This window comes from Cyprinus carpio, chromosome A21, assembly GCF_018340385.1.
Source record: "Cyprinus carpio isolate SPL01 chromosome A21, ASM1834038v1, whole genome shotgun sequence".
Taxonomy (NCBI): domain Eukaryota; kingdom Metazoa; phylum Chordata; class Actinopteri; order Cypriniformes; family Cyprinidae; genus Cyprinus; species Cyprinus carpio.
In genome coordinates, this window is record NC_056592.1 from 15,688,604 (window position 1) to 15,712,121 (window position 23,518).

The window sequence follows — 23,518 nt, forward strand, 5'->3', positions numbered from 1 at the left end:
TCTTAGGAATGAAAAAAGGATGTTTCCGCCCGGTTTCGAACCGGGGACCTTTCGCGTGTTAGGCGAACGTGATAACCACTACACTACGGAAACTCTGTGCAAGGTCTTTTGGGTAATATGTCCAACAAACCTACATAACACTTGAACATTGTAATACACTAACTCTAACCTAGGCTGCATTTATCTGATCAAAAATTTTATAAAAAGTAATATTTTGTGATATATTATTACAATAATAATAATAAAAAAAAAAACTATTTGGATATACTTTCAAATGTAATTTATTCCTGTGATTCAAAGCTGAATTTTCAGCAGTAATACAGTCTTTGGTGTCACATGATTCTTTAGAAATCAGAAATCTGCAGAGCTGAAAAAATAATGTTCTTTTTATACTACCATTGAGAAATTTTAACCAAAGTATGTTATAGACTTTTCATTAATACCCTAAAGAATCATATCAACTTGTGGAAAATGGGCATCAGATGGCCATCAGATGGCCCCTTTAAGAGACTTAAGTACAAACATATAAAAATGTTAATGTTTTAAACCTTTTGACAGGTACTTTTCTGTTAAATATATCAGTAAAGGTAGGCAGTAAAACAAAACGTTAGGTAAAAGACTTAAGGACGGGACATTTCACGAGTGAGGCGATTGTTTCCGCCCGGTTTCGAACCGGGGACCTTTCGCGTGTGAGGCGAACGTGATAACCACTACACTACGGAAACCACATGTCCAGTCAGCTTTGCATATGGTCTGATGTTTATAAGTGAAAATTAACTAAAGCATATTTTTGAATAATTCGAAACGTAGTAAATAATTGACTTGTATTTTGATGTGTAGTTTAGCTACATATGGAGTATTAGTAGTAAACCACTGATTTAATGAGATAAATATTTTCTGCATTAATAAAACTTCCATTCTACTGGGAATTTAACACACTAAGGCCATACAAATACTTTACATGTGAATGCAAATGAGAATATTTGGTTATAACTCCATCAGTAGTGTTTGATGTGCGTTACTGTGGCAGTAACACACCTCAGTACTCAAGGGGGCGGTAGAGTTCAAAGAGTTGTTCTTGATATGGTTTTATTACAAATGTGTTATTAAGGTAGTATAAACATTTCAAATTTACTTTCAAATAACTTGTTTATCAAAGTCTGACACATTTGGCAGCACAACACATGAAACTGATTTGTATAGCTAGAAACATTGTTGTACAACATTGTTGTACTTGTGTAAAGTACATTTACAGGAATGTTAAATCTTTCTAAAAAAAAACTGCTGTAATTAATCATTCCCATCTTTTACAAAATGTAAGAGTGTGAAAACAACTGAACGTAAAACACAGTGCACGATATTCAGACAATAAATCATGCAAGCCTTTAAATGTAAAAAATATAAATTTTATTTACATGCTCATTGAGGATGCAGACAACCTCACAAAAACAATGAATAAAAGACCAAAGTTGTTTTAGTTTATGAGGGATCTTATAAACATATTATGAGGGAAATAATAAACACAAAATAACATAATATAAAACTTTACATTATAACAATCATTATAATATATTTATCCACATCTACACTGGTGTATTTTAGTTAGAAATGGAGCAAAAGACAGTAAGTTGTTTCCTACTGACCAAGAGAAAAGAGTTTCCTGAGTACAGATTTGTCCATATGTACACCAGTACAAATCCAGTGCAATGTCCACATTGCATTCCACCCTGTAGTACAGGTGAGCCCTTTCACTGGAAACATCCAGCTGAACTGGCAAAGCATACTCCCTCCATACATCCCATTCAGTGTCCTTTAGGGCTGAGATGGGTGCTTGGCTTTGCCACCCTGCCCTGAAGCATCTTCCTTTCAAAGCAAACATTTAGCAAAGAATGGAAGGGGTTGGTTGTTTCAAATGACGCCCAGGAAAGTAAGACAGCCAGTGAAGAAGTAATCATTTGCAGACACATTGGCCAGTCTGTTAGAAAGTTCAGGGTTATGTACTCCCATTAAGGACAGCAGCAGCATTCTCTGTGCATCCACAAGCATTGAGTTCATGTCTCTTCTCAATATCAGTAAAGTCTCAGCACCTATGATGCTCGCTTCATTACTTTTCTACACTTGTTATTGTGGCAGTGGAGAGCCTCTCTTTTGTTAATGCAGTGATACAGATATTATTTTTGAAATGGCTCCCATATAAAAACCCAATTTATTAAATAAGAAATGACTAAAAAATTGGGAGAAAAAGCTTATTTTACTTGCAAAATATATATCAATATGTACAAACTCCATACTCCAGGTTAGTCATTACTGCAAAAAAGCAATAGGAGAAAACTGTTAGAAGACACAAAAATGAAGCAGTCACTGCAGTCATAATGCATTGTTCTCACTATTATAGTGGGATAACTAGTAGGACTCATAGTTTCTTCACATCACATATATAATTATACCTTATGCCAGCATCCTGGTATGGGCAGCCCATCACGCCCCTGCAAATATAGAGAAGGAAATCAGTGATTTCCAACAGCTCTTTCTGATGAAGTGGGAAGGAATGAGGGGATCACACATGAAACCTGCCACCAATGATTGTGAGACTAAAGGAAGCACTCTAAAACCCAAAGTATACTTCGTTTTTTTGTTTTTTGTTTTACGCGTGGAAAGCTTCATGTTTGTCCAGTGTCTGCTCTATTTTCTCCAGAATTTATTACCCATATAAAACATCTTTGTACTCATTATAAAGACTCAAAGTACTCAAAATAAAGTTGCAGCTATCTCATAACTCTCTCACACAAGCATTTGTCAATGCTGGTATCTGTTGTTGTTGTTGCAGTCTCCAGTATTTTTTTATTGTTGTTCCGTCTCTTTAGTTTTGCTTTCTACAGTGAAACAGTGGCCCAACTGATTAGTGCAAAACAAATTGTGTATGTTTAAAAACCGAAGTATACATTGGACTTTACGGAACACCTTGGGCAGTAAGTCTGAATGTAAACAGCAGCACATATTCACATTGTCACTACAGTTCAGATGAACAAGATCACAATGACAGGTGGGTATTATTATTTATTTCATGTGACCTATAATCTCATTGGACAAGGCATAGATTCAGTTCACTTATATTGTAGTTAGAATTAGGGATTGTATGTTTTCTGGATGGTCAACTAGTCCATTGTACATGAACCGACTAGTTAGTGATTAGTGAGATTATTTTTTCTTTCTTGTTTTCTTGTGCTCACTACTTAACTTTTTCATGATCTCAACATAATAAAAGTTGTTTTCTCGTTATCACGACCATCACAACATTTTTTTTTTTTTCCGTTTTACATTGATCGTTGATTCTAAAACAATGCACTGGGAGTCTACTGTTATTTTAGTAATGAACGTAAATTCATGCATCTGATCAACAGATAAACCGTGCACATTAATATGTTGTGAATATTTCAGCAAAAAGTTTGCTTCACTTAATAACAACATCTACAGTAAATAAATAAATAAATATAGGCTACTCACTGAATTAAATTATACACATTCTTAAATTACAGTTCTTATCAATATAGATTTAATAATTAAAAATAGATTAAAAATAAAAACAAAGATGCACATTACAAATACACAACAAAGTACGCTGTTGAAGCATGTTCTTAATAAACACCATAATATTCGCTTATTACTGTAACTAAAAATCAGGTACTTCAAAGATGCACAAATAAAGACAGATGCAAACAGCATACTATACACTCACTGGCCACTTTATTAGGTACACCTTACTAGTACTGGGTTGGACCCCCTTTTGCCTTCAGAACTGCCTTAATTCTTCGTGGCATAGATTCAACAAGGTGTTGGAAACATTCCACAGAGATTTTGGTCCATATTGACATGATAGCATCACGCAGTTGCTGCAGATTTGTTGGCTGCACATTCATGAATATGAATCTCCTGTTCCACCACATCCCAAAGCTGCACTATTGGATTTAGATCTGGTGACTTGGGAGGCCATTTGAGTAAAGTAAACTCATTGTCATGTTCAAGAAACCAGGCAGAGATGATTTGAGCTTTGTGACATGGTGCATTATCCTGCTGGAAGTAGCCATCAGAAGATGGGTACACTGTAGTCATAAATGGATGGACATGGTCAGCAACAATACTCAGGTAGGCTGTGGGCATTTAAACAATGCTTAATTGGTACTAAGGGGCCTAAAGTGTGCCAAGAAAATATCCCCCACACCATTACACCACCACCACCAGCCTGAACTGTTGAGAAAAGGCAGGATGGATCCATGCTTTCATGTTCTTTACGCCAAATTCTGACTCTCAACAAGGCATTTTCATCCACACAACTGCTGCTCACTGGATATTTTCTCTTTTTCGGACCATTCTTTGTAAACCTCAAGAGATGGCTGTGCATGAAAATCCCAGTAGATCAGCAGTTTTTGAAATACTCAGACCAGCCCATCTGGCACCAACAGCCATTCCACGTTCAAAGTCACTTAAATCCCCTTTCTTCCCCATTCTGATGATCGGTTTGAACTTCAGCAAGTTGTCTTCACTACATCTAGATGCCTAAATGAATTGAATTGCTGCCATGTGATTGGCTGATCAGCAATTTGTGCTACAAAGCAATTGAATAGGTGTACCTAATAAAGTGGCCGGTGAGTGTGCAGTGTCATCAACAATAGTTTTATGTTTTATGTAGTAATGTTACATTGAACGCGGTAGTGAAACTGATTAGTCATGAAAGTAAAAAAAAAAACATAAAAGATACAGATCAAGATAAAAAAAATTAATCAATCATTCCCAAATCTCTAAAACACAATACTGCACAAATGATAGCGATCATGAAGAAGTAAGGTCTTCACTCTGGCCCAAATCTGTACAATCCGGGCCAAGACAGTTCTAAACTGCCACCTTCTGGAGCATTTGTGTAACTTGGAGAACAACTTTGGTTATGTCAAGATAACAAAAAAAAAAATAAAAAATTTTGTTATTTCAAGATCACAAAAAAATTAAGTTGTGATCACGAGAAAACAAGAAAGAAAGAAGAAAAAATCCACGGCCTCTTAGGAATTCTGTAGAAAAATCTATTTTGATTTAATTCTTTTTTCTTTAATATTTAGGACAAAGGGGTGAGATTAAGGTAATTTGAATTGTTGTTTAGGGCTGTCACGATTCCTTGAATAAATTAGAGTACTAGATTATAAAAAATCCTTGACTGCATTTTGCCCCTGTCGTTTAACCAGCATAATTGCGGAAGTGGCGCATTCTATGGATGAGAATCCATGAAAAGCAGTATAAGATATTTTCTAAGGCCGTACAAAATATTAAAACCATTTAAAAATCATAATAAAACAGTGCTATTGTGAATTCACAATGGCTGTGATTCAGTGAAATAAATATATGCGCTCACATTTGTGTGAGAGAATATATATATATATATATATATATATATATATATGCTTATATATATATATATATATATTATATTTATGAATTTATGAATTATGTTTGGAGTTTACAAAATCGGCTTTTGTAAATGTAAATTGTGCTGTGTATTTATGAATTTTGTTTTGTATTATTTTTGAGGTTGATTTGGCTCCATACATATATTAAACCTGGACTGCATATATTTATTTAATTGAATCGGCACGTTTGTGAATTCACAATAGCATTATGGTTTATTATAATTTTTAATATATCATGCAGCCTTGGAAAACTGTCTAATAATTCATTTCATGGATTCTTGTTTGTGGAATACCCCACTTTCGGTATTTTGCCGGACTCCACATGTGAAAAAACAATCGAGGCATTTTTTTTTTTTTTTTTAAATCGAATACTCTAAAGACGTGGGAAGTCGTGGCCTAACGGTTAGAGAGTTTGAATCCTAACCCTAAGGTTGTAGATTTGAGTCTCGGGCCGGCAATACCACGACTGAGGTGCCTTTCAGCAAAGCACCGAACCCCCAACTGCTCCCCGGGCGCTGCAGCATAAATGGCTCTCCACTGCTCCGGATGTGTGTTCACGGTGTGTGTGTGTGTTCACTGCTGTGTGTGTGCACTTTGGATGGGTTAAATGCAGAGCACGAAGTTTGAGTATGGGTCACCATACTTGGCTGTATGTCGCGTCACTAATGGAATTGAGGAATTGTGACAGCCCTACTGTGAGTCTGAGTTAATTGTTTAATGTTCATCTGGGAACAATGTGCACCATTCAGATTTATAAGGTAAATAATTTACAAACTTCCGCCAACACAGGAGAATACATCATCTTTCCATATATGCTAAATGCTAAATGTTCATTACGACTTCAAAATAAAAGTTTAAACCCTCAATATGAGTTTGCATGTTTTGATGTCCACATGTTCTTTCAAGAAATGGCAGTGCCCTGTAGCATTTATATCATAAAGAAGTGGCCAAATAATACAGATTAAGTGGACATTTGAATTATATTGTTTAGTTAATGTTAAACCAGGATTAGATTGCTGTAAAGTTTAAAAACAATCGTCAGGCCATTGGTGCCCTCTGCAGGCATTTGATAAAATACATAATGTACATAAGTTATGATTATATTGTTATATTGTTTATTACATTATGTATTTCAACTGTTTTGTTCAATAAAACAATGTGATTACTTGCTTTTGATATTTTATTTAATCCAATTATTATTTCTTCTATTATGTATTTTAAGTCATTTTAAAGTCTATTGTTCACTTAGGTCTATTTTTATTACCACAAAAATTAACCAATTATTCAGTTAATCATCAGAATAATCAAATGATAACTCGATTACCAAAATAATCATTAGTGACAGCCCTATGATGAGTACAATTAATATAATTAGTATTTATATATTTATATGTCATAATTCAGGATTTAGGTCTGCAACTTCACGAAACCAACAAGGTGTGGGGAAAAGAAAAATAACTCCAGCACCACTTGTGGTAGCCTCTTTCTTGGTTATTCTCAAGTATTTTAAAAACACTTGAGAATAAAATTGTAATGTTTGAATAAAAAATAAAGTCAATGTTATGAGAATATCCTCTTACAATGGTGTCTGGTTGACGAGATGCTTCCTTAACATTGTCAATTTTGAAAATATGCAGTTTTGCATGTCTCAAGTTAGAATTCATTTGTGTATGGGGCAAAACTTTGCATTTATAAAAATAATAAAAACACTTGTGATAAGGAATAAAAACTCTGGTCTATGCCAAGCCATCCTGAGAGTCAGATCTCATGGTTGTGGACAACGGAACCCCAAGCACCAGGATGGAAACATCAAAATGATGTGGGCACACACATAAAATACTGTACCAAAAGGCAGGGGGCATCTGATGGAGCCCCTGCCTCCCCACCATGTTCTCTAAACCCACTGAAGTCCTGTCAGTAAAACCCATCCATGTCAAATTTTAATTGTAGTAAATTCTTTCAATACATGCACATGGAGCTGACTTTGCCATACACTTGCACTAAAGGGATTAAAAAAAAAAAAGAACACTGCAACAACATTCACATGGTTTCATGACATACCACAGGACAAGGCTGATCAAGCCCTGGAGGTCCCTGCTCTCCCTTCTGTCCTTTCAGACCTTTTTTTCCTATTGAACCTCTGTCACCCTGCATGTAGAAGTAAAGAAGAGCACAGTGGAAAGGTTCAGTATGCTTAAAAAGGAAACTAATTTGAATCAAGCTGGTCATTGTCCTGTTTATTACACGCCTACTTGACACATAAGTAAATAATTAGACACAAAATAATTTAAACTCAAAGCTTCTGCAAACACAGCAGTTGCGAGCAAGCGGCAAGTTCAAACTAGACAGACATTTAAGGGAAATGATGCAGTCATACCACTTATTACACAACATTTCACCATATTAATAATTATGGCAATAAAAGATAATGATTTAAGACAAAACTGTTCTAAAATCTTACCAGTATGTTAGTTATCTTATAATCCATTGCAGTGTACAAAACTATTCCACAGAGCCATGTAATAAGCCTTATTAAATGCATACAAAAAGTAATCACTGGAAATGAAAAAAAAAAAAAATCATTAACCTTCTCCCCTTTGTCTCCTCTGTCCCCCTTTTCTCCTTGAAGCCCTGGGAAACCCTATCACAGGAGAGCCATGTTCAGTAAGAAATGGCTTCATATACTTACAGTACATAACTAACAGCATAATGATTACTTACATCTAAACCTGGTTCACCTTGTTTCCCCTTGAAAACAAAACACAATGGCAAAAGAAACAGTAACAGGTTATTTTTAGTAATTTTATCTCCTTGTTAACTTGTCTTTTTTAGGTACAAAACACTGACCTTTTCACCTTTTGCACCTGGCAGGCCTACCAAGCCATTAGACCCTGGAAAGCCTTGAAGACCCTAAGCACAAGTAGCAGAATTGTATCTACCCAGTCTTGATGTGGTTTCTGCATATTTGTTTTTGTAGCAAAACTTACCCGCTGCCCAGGTGGACCTTTCTCTCCAGCGTCGCCCTTTTCTCCTTTAACTGACTCACCAGGCTCTCCCTGCGTTACATTTAAACTTATGTTAGATTTATGTTAAATATTTCATTTCCCATGAACAAGACATTTCAACAGTGCTTCGGAGTCTCACCTTGGGTCCAGGTATTCCATGATAACCCTGAAAGAAATTAAATGGAAAAAATAAGTTTAGTATGCTTTGCTTTCCTTGACAACACTCTTCTAAACTTCTTTTTTATCTTATCAAAAATTAAGTTAGGAAGTATTAAACTATTCCGTACGGCAGGCCCAGGGGGTCCAGGTGGCCCTGGTGGGCCAGGCATAGAGATAATCTGGGCCTACAAGAGAGTGATCAAGATTAATCCAATTAAGTAACATCTGGATTACATAGAATCATCATATAATTGTTTTTTTTTTTTTAAACTCACCAGACTGTCCTCAAGCCTAGAGTCTCCTTTATCTCCCTTGTGCCCTGCTTCCCCCTAAAATGCCACAACAAATCAACATATATAATGATCCTACAAGGTTGCCGTAAACATGACATGTTGATTGTTGATAATACTCACTGAAGGCCCCGTTAGCCCAATGTCCCCCTTTTCCCCTTTTGCTCCTGCTGCTCCAGGCTCTCCTGCATCACCTCTCTCTCCCTTCTGGCCCTGGATGAGACATCAAGCTATTTATTGCAGTATATTTGTATAACTAAGTATAATCAGACTGTGTATGAACAAACCTGCTTTCCTTCAGGTCCGGGTGCTCCAGGCATGCCCATTTCTCCCTGTTACAAAGACATATTTGAATGTTACAGTGTCCCAGCAATAGTCACTGGTGTATGACAATGCGGTTCAATGAAAATGTATAACTCACTTTTGGCCCTTGCTCTCCTGGAGGTCCTGGAGGCCCCTGTTGGTACAAAGAAAATATCAATACAAAGAGTAATTATTGGAGATAACAGAAGGGTCTAATTTTCTAACTGAAATGTACCTGTAGAGTTTTTAATCTAACAGCCAGGTCATCATTTTCTATGAAACCAGTGGCTCCTTTCTCTCCCTGAGAGAGACAGATGGAAATGACTGTCAAGCATCTAAGATGTTCAAAAAGAAATATGTAATGAAGAAAATACTTTGTTAAATATTCACCTGGGGTCCTGGATCTCCAACATCTCCCTTTTCACCATAAGGAATCAGGAATATTGTATTGTTTTAGTATGTGCACCTACTCATTAAACTGACCTGAATGCAACTACATCTCTTAAACACTATAACTCCCTCTTATTATAATTACCAGCTTCTCAACAGACAGCTTACCTTCATGCCAGGGGATCCATCAGTTCCCCTCTTCCCCTCAGTACCTGGAGCACCCTTATCCCCCTATATGCCAAAAAACTGCATTAAAATTAAGGTTGTCTTTGTGTGTATGAAAACAGAAAAAGGGAGTGAAAATCAAACCTTTTGCCCTGCAGGGCCATGTGGGCCAGGTATGCCATTGACACCATTCATACCCTTAATGAGAAAACAATGGATATTAATTTTGTTTGCAAATATTGTGCAATGAAAAATAAATAGTAGTGAATATTCATGTATATACAGTATTTGGACAATTCTGAATGCTTAAATCCAAACATCAAAATGTCGAACATTTTTAGCGCACATTGCTAGTCTTGAGGTTAATAATTAATCTGTTAAGTAAATCCCCAGGAAAAAAAAAATGTTGTTGTTTTGGCAGTAGTGTGTGCAATAGCGTGGGGACCTGGAATGCAATTTCTACCGAGGGGGCCCCACAAACACCACTTGCTTATGGCCCCCAAAACTCTAAACACACCCCTGTGTCTTGGTAATCTTTAATCAAAATTTTAAAATCTGTTTCCACTCTGGAATGGCATTGCTTCTCTGATGACGTCAGTTTGATCATTTATTTATTTTTATTTATTTACTTATTTAAACTTATTTTATCAAACTGGTACCAATTTTCCAATAATGATTAACAGGGTCCAAATATATTTTTCTTATTTTTGAATGACATACAGTATCTATCATTTTAGTATTTGAAAGTAACTTCTATTTTGTGTTTTGCTTTAAGCATTTAATTGTACTATTTTCCACTTGATTTGATATTTTGTTGTTTTGATTATTTGATATTAATGCAACATTCATGCATTTTTCTTTTTGGCTGAAGAGTCCAAATACTTAAGGGACCACTGTATGTGATTCACATATGTTTGTAGGCACACACGTATACTGTATTACCTGCAAGCCAGGTGGCCCTCTTGGTCCCTGTAGGGAAAATGTACATTAAATAAACCAGTATGTAATTAAGATATTACATAAGTCAATCTAATTTAAGCAGTATTACTTTAAATTACATTAAGTTCATTAAGTTGTAGATCAATAACAAAATATGAGTTCATATAAAAAGTCGGGGTTCATACCTCATTTCCATCTTTTCCAGCAGGACCCTGTTATTTAGAACAAACATAACATTTGAGTTATATTTAAAGGAACATGTTGTTGACTGTCCACTAAATGCTATACCTTTTTAGATCTATGATGTATAGTATAACTACTTAAATCTAATCTTTTTTTTATTTTCAATCAAATCTATCAAAATTATCCAAATGTATCTAAATTATTTGATACAGATGGCCGCCTTAAAGTGACAGAGGTTCTCTTAACACAGATGAAGTCATTCAGCTTATGGGAGTGTAACTTTAGAATACACCAAAACGACAGTAAACAACCACACAATGGCCTTTTAAACATCTATTTCAGAATGTTCTGGCAGACGTCCTGTAAGCTTCCAAGGATGTATTCAAGCCATCTACAGATTCGACACTGAAGAAATATTGCATAACACTTGCCTAAAATCAAACTAATTTGTACATCTTTGTGTATTCCTGCAGACAATCAACAGAAACATCTACTGCCTTGCTATTCCCCAGTGCCGTGTCTGTTTGTCATGTTCCACAGCACTTCTGAGAAGGACAAAGGCACGGCATCAGGCCTAATGAGGTGGTTTCATTTAGGCATATATAAACACAATTTGGGATACAATAACAGGAAATGGCCTTTGAGCTTCTTGACCCCAGAACATCTGCTCCCAATATGAGGGAGACAGCAGGGTGAGATTTTTTGCCCTTCATCATTGCACCATTCTTTGTTTGGTTCAGATGGTAGTCTGAAAAGGAAATAAAGTGCATAACATATGTTGAGATAAACTGGCTAAGGAAAACATTGGGAATTTACTACAAATGCATAAACCATCATAGTTACATACTCTGGAGCTACAAGTTCAAACACTAAGTATCCCACCTCAGACTGTTGTACTGTATAATGCAGGGGTGTCCAACTCAATTCCTGGAGGGCTGAAGCCCTGCAGACTTTAGATTCAACCCTAATTAAACACAACTAATCCAACTAATCAAGTCCTTCAGGCTTATTTGAAAACTACATGATATGTGTGTTGGAGCAGGGTTGGAACAAAACTCTGCAGGGCTCCAGCCCTTCAAGAATTGAGTTTGACACCTGGTATAATGCATTACTGTGAACAGCATGTTGAGGCTTCTTATTATTTTGAGGTGATGGAAGATGAAACAACTATAAACCTATATTGTTAAAGCTTTTCAAAGTTGAAGATTTTAAGGAGGCCTTGACTGGGTAATATTAAAGAAACTTGGGGCTGTGACACCAAGCTGACAGCAAAGAACTAGATGGCCATGTCATTATGAAAACATTTCAGTGCTGGAATGCTCAGATAGGATGATGTAAAATTAGAAGGGCCTTGTGTGTGTCTTTGTTGTTTGCTTGTTTTCGTCACTTTAGGTTTTTTTTTTTTTTTTTAGGTTTGCTAAGCTGCACAGCCAATCAGAGTGGTCGGTCTCACCAATTCAACATGCTCAAACAGCTGAAGAGCTGCTGATGGTGGTCCTACTAGTGCTAGCAGTGCAGAACACATGCAAAAATAGGGTCAGCATTAGCTGACAGCTGACCATTGACTTGGTGTTTCACTGCCTTTTCACCCTAGAAATCACCAAGAACACAACAGCAACCACAAAAAAATGCACTAAAACCCTACTCAATACACTTCGTCCCCTTGGAATTATAAGGTTCTATCTGACATTTTTGTCAAAATTGAGTTATTCACATATTCTTATTCTGTGTCAACGTATTTACATTATGTGATAGATTTTTTTAATGTTGTGTACATTATGGGACTTTTTATTTAAAAAACAATAAGGTTCTATCTACACTTTGAAGCTCCATATCTCAAAACTACTCGGAATGCAGATAGAACCTTATAATTCCAAGGGGACGACTTGTAATGTATTCTACAGCTACCTGTCTTAAACAGTCTATGGATTTTTAAAACCAAGTCACTGTAATATGAGAGCATCTGCCAAGAACGCAAATGTAGAAGCAAATGCAGTATGTCTGAACCCAACACAGGGTTCAGCTCAGTGAGAAGCTGCACCTGGTCTTCTGAACGGGGTCTTCAGCACAGTGTGACACATATATGAGTCACAACAGCTGTAGAATGAGTGAGCTCAGTACAGACACAGGCACAAGAGACCATGTGAGACAGAAATAGAGTGTCTCACTGGTTCTCCTGGGTGGCCCTGCGGCCCATCTCTGCCTGTGTTTCCTGGAGGCCCTCTGGGACCAGGTGTTCCTGGAGGTCCTGGGGGACCTGGGGGCCCAGCCTGACCTTGATCACCCTACAGACAAAGAGAGAACAAGTATTTGATATACATACCATGTTTCATATTCATTTTGTCTTATATAAACACTGATATACTGACACTGTAAGTTTGGTTGTGGCAAATGCTAAAATACTTATGGGGCCAAAGCTTCAAGGACCAGCTATCTATGAAGAAATGTCTGTTCCAAAAACAATTCTCAATTAACAATGTGAGACACTTTAACAGCTAAAAAAGGCAAAACGTTATTTTGGCTTGATTATTTGCTGTGGTCTGGCAAACATGTTTTCGTCTCCTTTGTCAATAAACACAACAATTATCCTCTCTTTGAAATTCAAAACAGGCATGCAACACAACATTGTAAACTGCCAGATGAGCTAATTGAGGCCAAGGACACAGAAGAAATGGATAAAATGAGAAAAGAAACAAGGCATTCATGCACAAGTCCAGCTCTACCTTTAGAAGGTGCCTGTGAAAAGTATGGTGGTCAACTGTAGCCGGGAGAAAGCCATGCTCATAGCGAGGGAAAACCATCTGACAGCAGAGGAAAGATAATGAGAATGATGGACAGAGTGAAAAAGAAAGAAAGCAGGGATGCCAGCAATCACAACCGGAGAAACAGCTATTCAGCCTGCACCATCTTCCCTCAGCGTATAGGGTTGTGGGAACAAAGTAGAAGTGAAATAAAGTAAGGTATAAAGGCACAAATGTTTGTGAACATGAACAAGGGATGAGGGATGATCCTGGGAAGGACAAACCTTAACCGTGAGAATCTGATTACTGAGCAGGCCTGCAGAGGCAGTGTAGGCCGGTGGTCCCTGGGAGGTCAGAGGTCATTTAGAAAAAAACGGAGGCAGGAAATGACATAATTGAGAAAGAGGAGATGATTCGGAGAATGACACTGTTACGATACATATACTGGAGGGTGATGACATCTTATATTGTACTTGTGCAGAACTGAGCTTTAGCTTGAAATTGAATCCTGTGAGAGATATTCTGGCTATTCTTCTGTTTTAAGAAACCAAGCCCAAATACACCTTCTGGATATGATTAACTTTCAATGGGAGCACATGGCAATGAGGTTTATGTTTAGAGTTGCGGTTAGATAGGTCTGCAATGGATTCACAAAGAAAGGTTACTTTTTCCCATGAGAAACTTTTTCATGATTTTTCTTTCTCACAGATTGTCAAGGGCCTTTTTGTGTTTGTGCACAAATACTTACTCTGCAGGAACTGTACTGAAATGCTGTAGTGAACAACAACAGCATGGCTAAACAAGATTTCTACCGAGTCAGCAGAAAACGGGTGCTTGCCCATGTACAACTTTCCACCATAATGCTACAGTGTCTTCATGACTCCCAAGATATTGCCATGCAGTTTTTAGTTTGTTGCTCTTGTGTTCTGGGTGGTTGCTAGATGGCTTTTAGGAGTATTCTGGGTGTTTAGTATCTATGATGTGACCTCTATGATCTGTCTATCTCTAAGGACTATAAACTTTCAAACTTCAAGACTTTTTGAAATTGTTTTCTCCAGAAATTTAAACAAGGCTTTATCAAGTCAACATGCAAAGTTCCTCTTGACAAAATTTGAAATTCAATTAAATGTAATTTTATTAGCTCATTAGCTCATATCACATTCAAATCTAAATTGCAATTCTGCATCCTGTTTGCTACATAAATTCAAATTCAGGAACCAAACTGGAATTTAAACAGCATTCTCTATTCAGTTCTGTAAAGCACACAACCCTGCATACATCTTTGCAGAACATTCTTCTCAGCTGCCTCAGATGCCACAAAGACTACTTTGTGAGTCCTATCTGCTTCTTCTCTGTCTCAGCAAAGGGCAAAAGTCACAAGTCAGGAGTAAGCATAAGGTCAACTATCCACCTGCACTACAAACCCAAGTCTTGCCATCTGGAAGGAAACATGGCTTTAATCGACTTCCAGGTCAAGGGGTCCTTGTCCCATGAGAGCTTTAATGGATTCCAAGGGGTCATACTCCTCCTGCTAACTGCAGTTGAAAAAGCACTAATTTTGCTCTTACATCCACACAAAAAGAGGAACACAGCCCATGGGAGAGGCTGTTTTCCTTTTCCTGTCTGCTCATGTCAGCACTCTCAATGATTTGGTTCATTTTTCTACTGTTAGACTGATGGCATAAAGCAAAAACAGTGTAGCGCATACAACACATGTTCTTAACATAAAGAAAGAGAGCAGCCAAAGCACATGTTTCTAATTGTGCTGAATGGTCATGAGGTATGGTGGAAAAGAAGCATAGAGAGCCAAATGATTTAAATGATAGTTCAAGTAGAAATAGATAGAAAAGTGGTGCAATCTTCACCGGCAAATTCCTGATTTGTCAAGGCTCACAGTTTTTCTCCGTGGATGAGAAGAAAACAGGCTTGGTGGACGCAGGGGTACAGTGATGGATACCACATTGAGGTTGTAATTTGAATTAGTTTAACAGATTTTACCTCTGTTAACACCCTAATGTAAAACTGCTAGCAGGCAAGCCCTGCCATCTGGGAGGAAATGGCTTTAATTGACTTGGAGTTCAAGCGGCATCCTCAGATCAGGGCAACCAGGGCAAAAAGACTTCTGTAGAGACTGAGTATGATATTATACTTTTATGACACCAAAAATTGCACACACTCCTCAATCATCACCCTTTGAAGACACCAAAAATTAGCTCTTACTTATGAATGCGTTTATTTGAATCTCATGGAGTAACAAGCTCGACATGCTTCAATTAGAGCAAAACTATCATTGTTATGCCTTGATGGCTCCATAAATTGCACATTTATCATGCAGGAATATATTGTGGGGTGAATATACCTTATCTCCTTTTGGTCCCGGCATTCCCTGGCAAAAGAAGAGAAAGATTCAAAGTGACAGATTAAAAATTGTTCTTAACTACGCAGACTATTTCCATTGCAAACCACAAGTCACACCTCTTACACCCTCAGAAATGACTGGCAGATGTTTTAGTGGTTGAATCTGAGTGTTTGAATGAATGATTGAGTAAATGAAAACCAATACATCACAAAATATGAAAAGAACGATACAGAAAAGTAAAAATAAAACAATGTTATGACATTCCATTCCTGATGACAGCAAAGATTCCTTCATACAATTTTGAACGAGTGGACAGCTGGTTTGAGGGAACGGATTATATTATTCTGGTTTTATTCAGCACAGTGGTCTGTGCAGGAAACTTCGCTGAAGACCGCAAAAACAACAAGACACATTCTGATTATCACAGTTCCATCGTACTCTGTGGTGTAGTTTTCACTGCAACTCTTCAAACACTGTAATTTTGTGTGCTGTTTCATAAGTGTGAGCTTCATCATAGAAAGCACTGCAGTGGTGTTGTGGTATTTTTCAAAATATGTTAAACGTGAGAGTCTTGTCCCAAGTGCTGTTCATGTTGAATTGAGATCAACACATGGATTTATGGGTAGTTACAAAAAGGTACAGCAGAAATCTTGGAAGAGTTTTTGTCACTGTTTATATTTTTAAATGGATTGGAGATTGAATAGATTTAATAGATTAGAGGGTGTTATTGTTGGACTCAACAATGACGGCAGTGGACAAATCACTTGATTTTATCCTCTGATGCTTTGATTGTGATGGAGAAGCTACAGAAGATGATACTCATTCCAACACACAGATGGAGAACATTTACATTAGGTTGAGATGTGCATCTCTCTTTTCGTTTATGCGGATCTTCTTCTTCATGTATGCCCAGTCAAAAACACACCCCTCTCTAAAATCCCCAAAAGTAAACACTCAAACAAATCAACCTAACACTTCTACCAATAAAACAAACAAAAAATCCATCCTCATTATAAACATTTTAATCTAAACTTTGACAAAATTGACGTGATTGGCAAAAACTGTTGGTGTTTCACTGATGTGCCTCACCAGACTTGTGTGCAGTTCTGAGCAATTAATTGCTCCCATGTTTACCCTTCGAATGGGTTTTAAAAGAGGCATCAACCACTTAATTTCTCTCACACAGTGTCACTGAGGCCCTGCTGGCCTCCCCCATGTAAACAAATATACAAGTATAATTTAGAAAGTAAGGCGGAGAATTGGGTTCTCAGTAACTGTTAGTAAACTCTGTACTTAAAGGGATACTCCACCCAAAAATTTTAATTCTCTCATCATATACTTATCTTCATGTTTCAACAGTTTTTTAGTGCCAGGTAAATAAAACAAATAACAAGATTACGAGAATAAAGTCATAATATTTTGAGAATAAAGTTAAAACTATGAGAATGAAGTCAAAACAATACAAGAATAAAATCAAAATATTTTTAGAATGTCAATTACGAGAATAAAGTAAAAATATTTAGAGAATAAATTCTAAATTACAAGATTAAAGTTATAATATTTTGAGAGTATAGCCTACATTGCACATACAAATGGCCCGGATTGGGAGCACTGGGAGAAATTCCTGGCAACTGATTTGAATATACTCACAGGGACAGTATGCTTGGAAATAATATTTCACGTCTTCAAATGCATTCATTTTTTGTGGTGGGCCAGCCACCCAATAATATAATATCTCAATATTAATATAAAACAAAGTTTAAAAAAGTATAGCGAAATGCACACAATTCTCAAAATATGACTTTAATCTTGTATCGCTATGACTTTTTTTTTACTTTATCCTCATACTACGACATGATATCATAATGTTATGCCTTTATTCTCAAAATATTATGACTTTAGCTTCAAAAATTATGACTTTAATCTCATATTGCTAAGACTTTATTCTCAAATGATTACTACAATAATCTCATATGATATATATATATATATTTTTTTATACATATTAAGTCAATTTCCCCAAATTATAACATACTTCCAAAGAACAAAAAAAATATTAAATACTGGTTTGGAACAAAAAGTTTCCATTTAATTTTGATTGTACCATTTGTTCTTAAGCCAAAACCTTAATAAGTCACAAGACCTCTGCATTACGTAGGGTAATTACGTAGGGTTACATTTAGCTAAGTTTAATATTTAGTAGTGTGTAAATTGTAACTCATTTTTTATCACAACTATGCTTCAGCTGGCCCCTGGACTAACCTGAGGAATTAGATCTAAACACTACTTTCCAGCATTACACAACACACAATAATACAGCTGCTTTCAGCTTAAAATTATGAAAAAAAAAAAAACTACCTGACTGCCATTTGGACCTGGAGGTCCCTATAAGAGAGAAATTATTATTATTATTATTTCATTTTTTGCAAACCAATGATCATTTACTTACATCCAAACAAAAAACACACATACATAAACATAAACAGAACAGTACTTACAACTCAATGATGTTGTACTTACAGGTTTACCATCCATACCCATTGGACCCTGAGAGAGAAAGAGACAGAAAAAGTCTCAGATGAGTTGTTATGGTTATTTCAGGGCAATCATGGACTTTTACATTAGATTTTAATTTTCTATTTTGATAATTTCTTCCCTATAGGCATCTGAGTAAAATGGCTATTTAAATAAAGCAGGACAGGGACTTGGTCCTATACATCGGATGTTGATTGGATGGAGGCAGATCTAAATGCAAGCTTGCAGTCGATTTTAAGAAAGGGGCGGCGTTTAAGCAGACTTAATAACTAGAGATGAACGGCATACAACACCAGAGAGAAGTCTGTCATGTGTCTGGAAGTGACGTTATTAAATTTTTATTAAACATTATGAGGTGAAAAAAGTGACATGCATGGATTAATCGTTCACAATAAAACCAATACCATACAGTTTAGCTTTGATGGATTCTAAAAATATTATATTTTTGTAATAATAATTAGTGGGACCCATCATCACTGGCTTCAGTAAGCTCAGACTAAAGGACAGGAAGTCGCTGTCCATGGCACTGAACTTTGAGTCTCTGACCTGTTAATACAACATACTTAACAAAATGTGATTGCTTTCTGACTGAAAAACCAAAAGGTCATGATAAATGTGAAAGTGATGTAGATCTAAATGCAACATCTATTAAAACATTGTGTCAATATAATGTTGTATACATGATGTAAAATTAAACTAAAAACAAATATAGGGATAAAGAGAGATTTCCGATCATTCTCTGACTTGCATGTCTTTATTCTGATCAACATGTCTTTATTCTGAATCAGGAAATGCAGACAATAGAGCTGTCTGTCTTGGTCTGGTAATGTGAGCTTGTACTTTCACAACGGACAAGTGACAAGAGAGCATGTTGCACATGTCAGTCTATTCAGCATAATGAAGAAGAAATGGATGACTTTTGTGGTGATAGTTCTGAGTGCAGTTGGAAATCCGGTAAGGGCCACATGTGGTTCAGTCCAGCACACAGTTCAATTTGGAGCAGCTCTCTTGTTATGCTTGGAAAGACTTCACACAGGGCTGTATTTCCCAGTTGATCTTTATGCGGAGCGGAGGCTGCCAACGCATGCAACTGATCGCATCTGGATCGCGATGGCCTGTCAGGGAGGCTTCATGCAACTAATGCCTCTTTTAAAAGCCAAGCTATTGGAAAGAACAATAACTTTCTGTTCTGTAAGAGTTTTGTAGGTGTAGAGGTTAAAATATTTGAGAATAACTTTTTTTTTTATAATAATGGAAATAACATTTATTGAAATAAGAAGATTTGATGTGATTAAATTAGCTTATCTAATACTGATAAATTGAACTAATCTTTCTGAGGTTCATGTTTAATAGGTAGGTTATGCATACAGATGGATTGTATGCCTGTGTAATACATTATATATGCGCACAATTATCAGTTCCATTATATATACAGTACCATATGAAAAAAATTATATTGATGTATTTTGAACTGTTTAACCCCATCACAACCAGTTTAACACTTGATTTACTCAAAATTTAAGCACAAAGTAAAAGACAAGCTTGATTTTAAAGGAATAAGAGATCTGGAGTGTGTTTCCCATACAAAGATGTAACTTGCTAAATTAACCACCGTAGTACAATTCAGTGTTGGAGAAACAAACTAGCTAGTCTCAATTTTTATAAGGAGCACTTTTTGAAGGGGACAAAATTAACACAGCTAAAACTGTACTTGTAAGGAAATTTGTAACTACTATTAGTGCAGCAGGGAGACCGTGCCAAATTAGACATTATTATCCATCAAGCAAGTAACATTATTATTGCTAACATAGTGGACTCATTGAAAAATACATTGGCATCATCTGTATTAAAGAGAAAATAATCACTTCATTCGATGTTAAAGTAAATAAAATAGCCTTGATAGCCTTGGATTTCCACAACTATTGAAAGTAGTTGAGTAGGTGTGAGTAGGTGATGCAGGGTTGCCAGGTTTTTGCAACAAAACCCGCCCTGTTGCTCAAAACTAGCCCAATCGCTTTTTGAGGGGGGGTTCCCCGGTAAAAAAATTAATAAAAAAATCCACGTTTCAGGGATAAAATACAATTTTTTTCAGCCAGGTTCGTCTGGTAAAATTTGCATTCGTTATTGAGGTTGCTTCAACCCGCAAACATGAAAAACCAGCGTCAACAGTGTTAAAGTAGCCCAATTTGGGCTTTGGGCTTTCCACTTGGACCAAAGCACTGTGAGCACTTTGTACTACTTACAAAGTTATTTAAAGTATAAAATGTCATTTACAATACACGGTATGGTTTTTAATCATATTTTTAGGGGGGACAACCCTCAGATGGCGACCCTCAGGACCCCCACAACCCCCCCCCCCCCCCCCCCCCCCCCCCCCCCCCCCCCACCCCCCCCCCCCCCCCCCCGAATTTCCGGCCTATGGTTGGAACTATGGATTCAGGAGATGGCAAATCATTAAACTATCTTGGTAACGACAGAAATTGCAACCATAGCTGGCTAAAGATACTTTTAGGAAACACACCCAAGGTCTCATCTGGTAGTTTAAACCCAACCCAAATGGCACCAGCAGGTTTTTTAGCAATATTTTTAATATGTCCAGCAGGTGGCGCACTATGACACTTAACATTGCCTGTAAGCTGAGGTCTACATGAGACCCCAAGTCCTCTGTGAGCTTGTGGTTAAAGCAGATGTGATCAGTTGATCAGTGAGTGTATAACTGGAGTGACAATTACCGGGTAGCCATCTCGTCCTGGAGTGCCCTGTTAGGTTTTAATGAAGAAAAAGAAACAGTATATTAAAAACATAAAAACCCATCATATCTGAATTAAAAAAAATAAATAAATAAAAAAGTTTTTTTACATCCCAATCCCCACAAATATACACAAGAATGAACTTTATTAAAGTGTTCCATACAGCATTGTTGCCATTGTCTTCAATAGTCCATTCGCAATACATAAACACAGCTTATGTGACAAACAGCTCATAAAAATGGAACGTGTTTGGGGCAACCATGCATGTTTACACAGTCTTCTCCTTTATTATTGTGGCTTTCTGCTGAGAAATGTGACGCAACAACAGCAATAAAAGCCCTTGTGCTGCTGCATTGTTGCTATAAGGAGGACTGTACACATACTCTTCAGCATGTTTACTATACATTCTTTGTGAAGGCACGAAGAGATTTGAATCAGCTGTTGGATTTTTTAAAAGGCATGCCTGATTATTATGATACAGGCGGTCAGGATGTATGCCAGACAGTGAAAAATGGAGTGTGATCAATTCAGAAACTGTCTCCTGGAGCATATATTCTCCATTTCATCTTATCTCACCTCATTTTGCAGTCTATATCAAGGTTGCAAAGCCAACACAGCATGCCATGCTGTATCTGCCCACATCCAGACCAACTCACATTTGTTCTGAATTAAAGCCTCAGTGATAACAAAGTACTTACTGGAATTCCTGAAACACAAAGAAAAACAAACAGTTGTATGTAACAGTAACAAATATTTGTTGCACTGAAGAGCAATCATGTGCAAAACATTAATGATATAATAATAAATTATACAATGATTAATATGCTGTCTCATTTCTGTCAACTTAAGGAATTAAAACCATGTTCATGCATGTCTGTTTAGATGCCAGAATCGATGAGGTCAGTGTGTACATACGAACACAATGTTCCAGTATCTGCACAAGAAGAAACCTGGCTTTGGCTCATAATATTGATCAATCAAAGGACGGCAGCAAAGATAAAAATGGACCATTGTTTCTTTTCCACTTTTGAACAACTCCAGATTTGGCAAAAGTCTGTGTGTGATTAAAGACAATGGATAGGTGGAACACCTCTGAGCAGCGCCAATAGGAAAGAAAAACCAGAAGTGCAAGGCTTAACATTAGGTATTTGAAAAGATCAGCACTTCAGATTTTTACTCGCCCTGCTGCAAACACACACACACACACACACGCACACACACACACATATATATATATATATATATATATATATATATATAATATATTATATATATAAGAATTATAAATGTCTTTATTGTGAGTCATAATGTTATATCAGAAACTGATCAAAAGTGAGTGACAATAAAGGCATTCATAATATTAGAAAAGTTTCTATTTCAAATAAATAATGTTCTTTTGAACTTTCTATTCATCAAAGAATCCCCATTTATCATGTTTTGCACAAAAACATTATGCAGCACATCTGTTTTTAACACTGATAATAATAATAGATGTTTCTTGAACACCATATCAATATATGAATGATTTCTGAAAGATCATGAAAATTTAGCTTTGAAAATTAGAGAATTTGTAATTTTTCGTCGCTAGAGGGCGCATATTCAAAACAAACAAAGAAATAAAGGCGTAGTTTGATGATGCTGTGGCTGAGTGTGGAATCATGGGAGTTGTCGTCCCCATACAAACAGACGACGAAATCTGATAGGACTCGGGCAGAAATCATGTCCACTGAACAACTAATAAACAATTAACGAAAAACAAAGAAGCAGAACCAGTACGAAACACGTCAAAGTGAAATAAGCGTGACACACGGCTCGAAAGCAGCGGAGCTTTTATTACGCCACAGTCGACCGCTTCCGCTCCTTTTGGTCGTGAGTATGTAGGGGAAAACATCAGCGCTGTTTTATCATACTAGATACATTTGAAAGTTCTGTTATAATGCTACTCTGTGCAGTCGTCACCGGTCTATTAAAATGCACAACATATTAAAGCATCTGTGGTGTTTCCATATGTTTTCTACAATACAAAACCGGAAATGGGTTATGACGTCAATGGCAGGCGACACAGTGACACTATGGACACATTTGGGATAATGTAAGTACACAAGTCAGCAAAATATATAACACAATAGATACATTTGTACCTAACAATTCATTATTTTATTAAGTACATAGTATTTAAAGACACCTAATATAAAATGGGACCATGATTTGTTTGCTTTTTTGACTTAATCATATTGAATATTATA

General features: G+C 36.6%; 1 protein-coding gene and 2 non-coding genes across 3 annotated transcripts in view; all 3 read right to left on the reverse strand.

Moving 5' to 3' along the window:
• Positions 1 to 20: 20 nt before the first annotated feature.
• Positions 21 to 93, reverse strand: trnav-aac. The gene has a single exon. It is a non-coding gene; the product is annotated as a tRNA-Val (tRNA).
• Positions 94 to 652: 559 nt separating this feature from the next.
• Positions 653 to 725, reverse strand: trnav-cac. The gene has a single exon. It is a non-coding gene; the product is annotated as a tRNA-Val (tRNA).
• An 853-nt stretch (positions 726 to 1,578) lies between these two features.
• LOC109059450 (collagen alpha-1(XXIII) chain) overlaps positions 1,579 to 23,518 on the reverse strand; it is an 86,781-nt gene continuing 64,841 nt past the window's right edge. The window contains exons 5-31 of the mRNA XM_042711496.1: positions 21,971 to 21,978; positions 21,255 to 21,281; positions 18,508 to 18,534; positions 18,346 to 18,372; positions 15,925 to 16,014; positions 15,197 to 15,301; positions 13,913 to 13,972; positions 13,056 to 13,172; positions 10,890 to 10,916; positions 10,708 to 10,734; positions 9,910 to 9,963; positions 9,769 to 9,831; positions 9,601 to 9,627; positions 9,446 to 9,511; positions 9,329 to 9,364; positions 9,195 to 9,239; positions 9,031 to 9,120; positions 8,893 to 8,946; positions 8,746 to 8,802; positions 8,598 to 8,624; positions 8,441 to 8,509; positions 8,301 to 8,363; positions 8,175 to 8,201; positions 8,041 to 8,094; positions 7,515 to 7,601; positions 2,448 to 2,486; positions 1,579 to 2,307 (exon numbers count right to left, since the gene is read on the reverse strand). Of these exons, the coding sequence (XP_042567430.1) occupies positions 2,305 to 2,307; positions 2,448 to 2,486; positions 7,515 to 7,601; positions 8,041 to 8,094; positions 8,175 to 8,201; positions 8,301 to 8,363; positions 8,441 to 8,509; positions 8,598 to 8,624; positions 8,746 to 8,802; positions 8,893 to 8,946; positions 9,031 to 9,120; positions 9,195 to 9,239; positions 9,329 to 9,364; positions 9,446 to 9,511; positions 9,601 to 9,627; positions 9,769 to 9,831; positions 9,910 to 9,963; positions 10,708 to 10,734; positions 10,890 to 10,916; positions 13,056 to 13,172; positions 13,913 to 13,972; positions 15,197 to 15,301; positions 15,925 to 16,014; positions 18,346 to 18,372; positions 18,508 to 18,534; positions 21,255 to 21,281; positions 21,971 to 21,978 (1,376 nt within the window). The 3' untranslated portion in view covers positions 1,579 to 2,304. The remainder of the gene's footprint in view (positions 2,308 to 2,447; positions 2,487 to 7,514; positions 7,602 to 8,040; positions 8,095 to 8,174; positions 8,202 to 8,300; positions 8,364 to 8,440; positions 8,510 to 8,597; positions 8,625 to 8,745; positions 8,803 to 8,892; positions 8,947 to 9,030; positions 9,121 to 9,194; positions 9,240 to 9,328; positions 9,365 to 9,445; positions 9,512 to 9,600; positions 9,628 to 9,768; positions 9,832 to 9,909; positions 9,964 to 10,707; positions 10,735 to 10,889; positions 10,917 to 13,055; positions 13,173 to 13,912; positions 13,973 to 15,196; positions 15,302 to 15,924; positions 16,015 to 18,345; positions 18,373 to 18,507; positions 18,535 to 21,254; positions 21,282 to 21,970; positions 21,979 to 23,518) is intronic.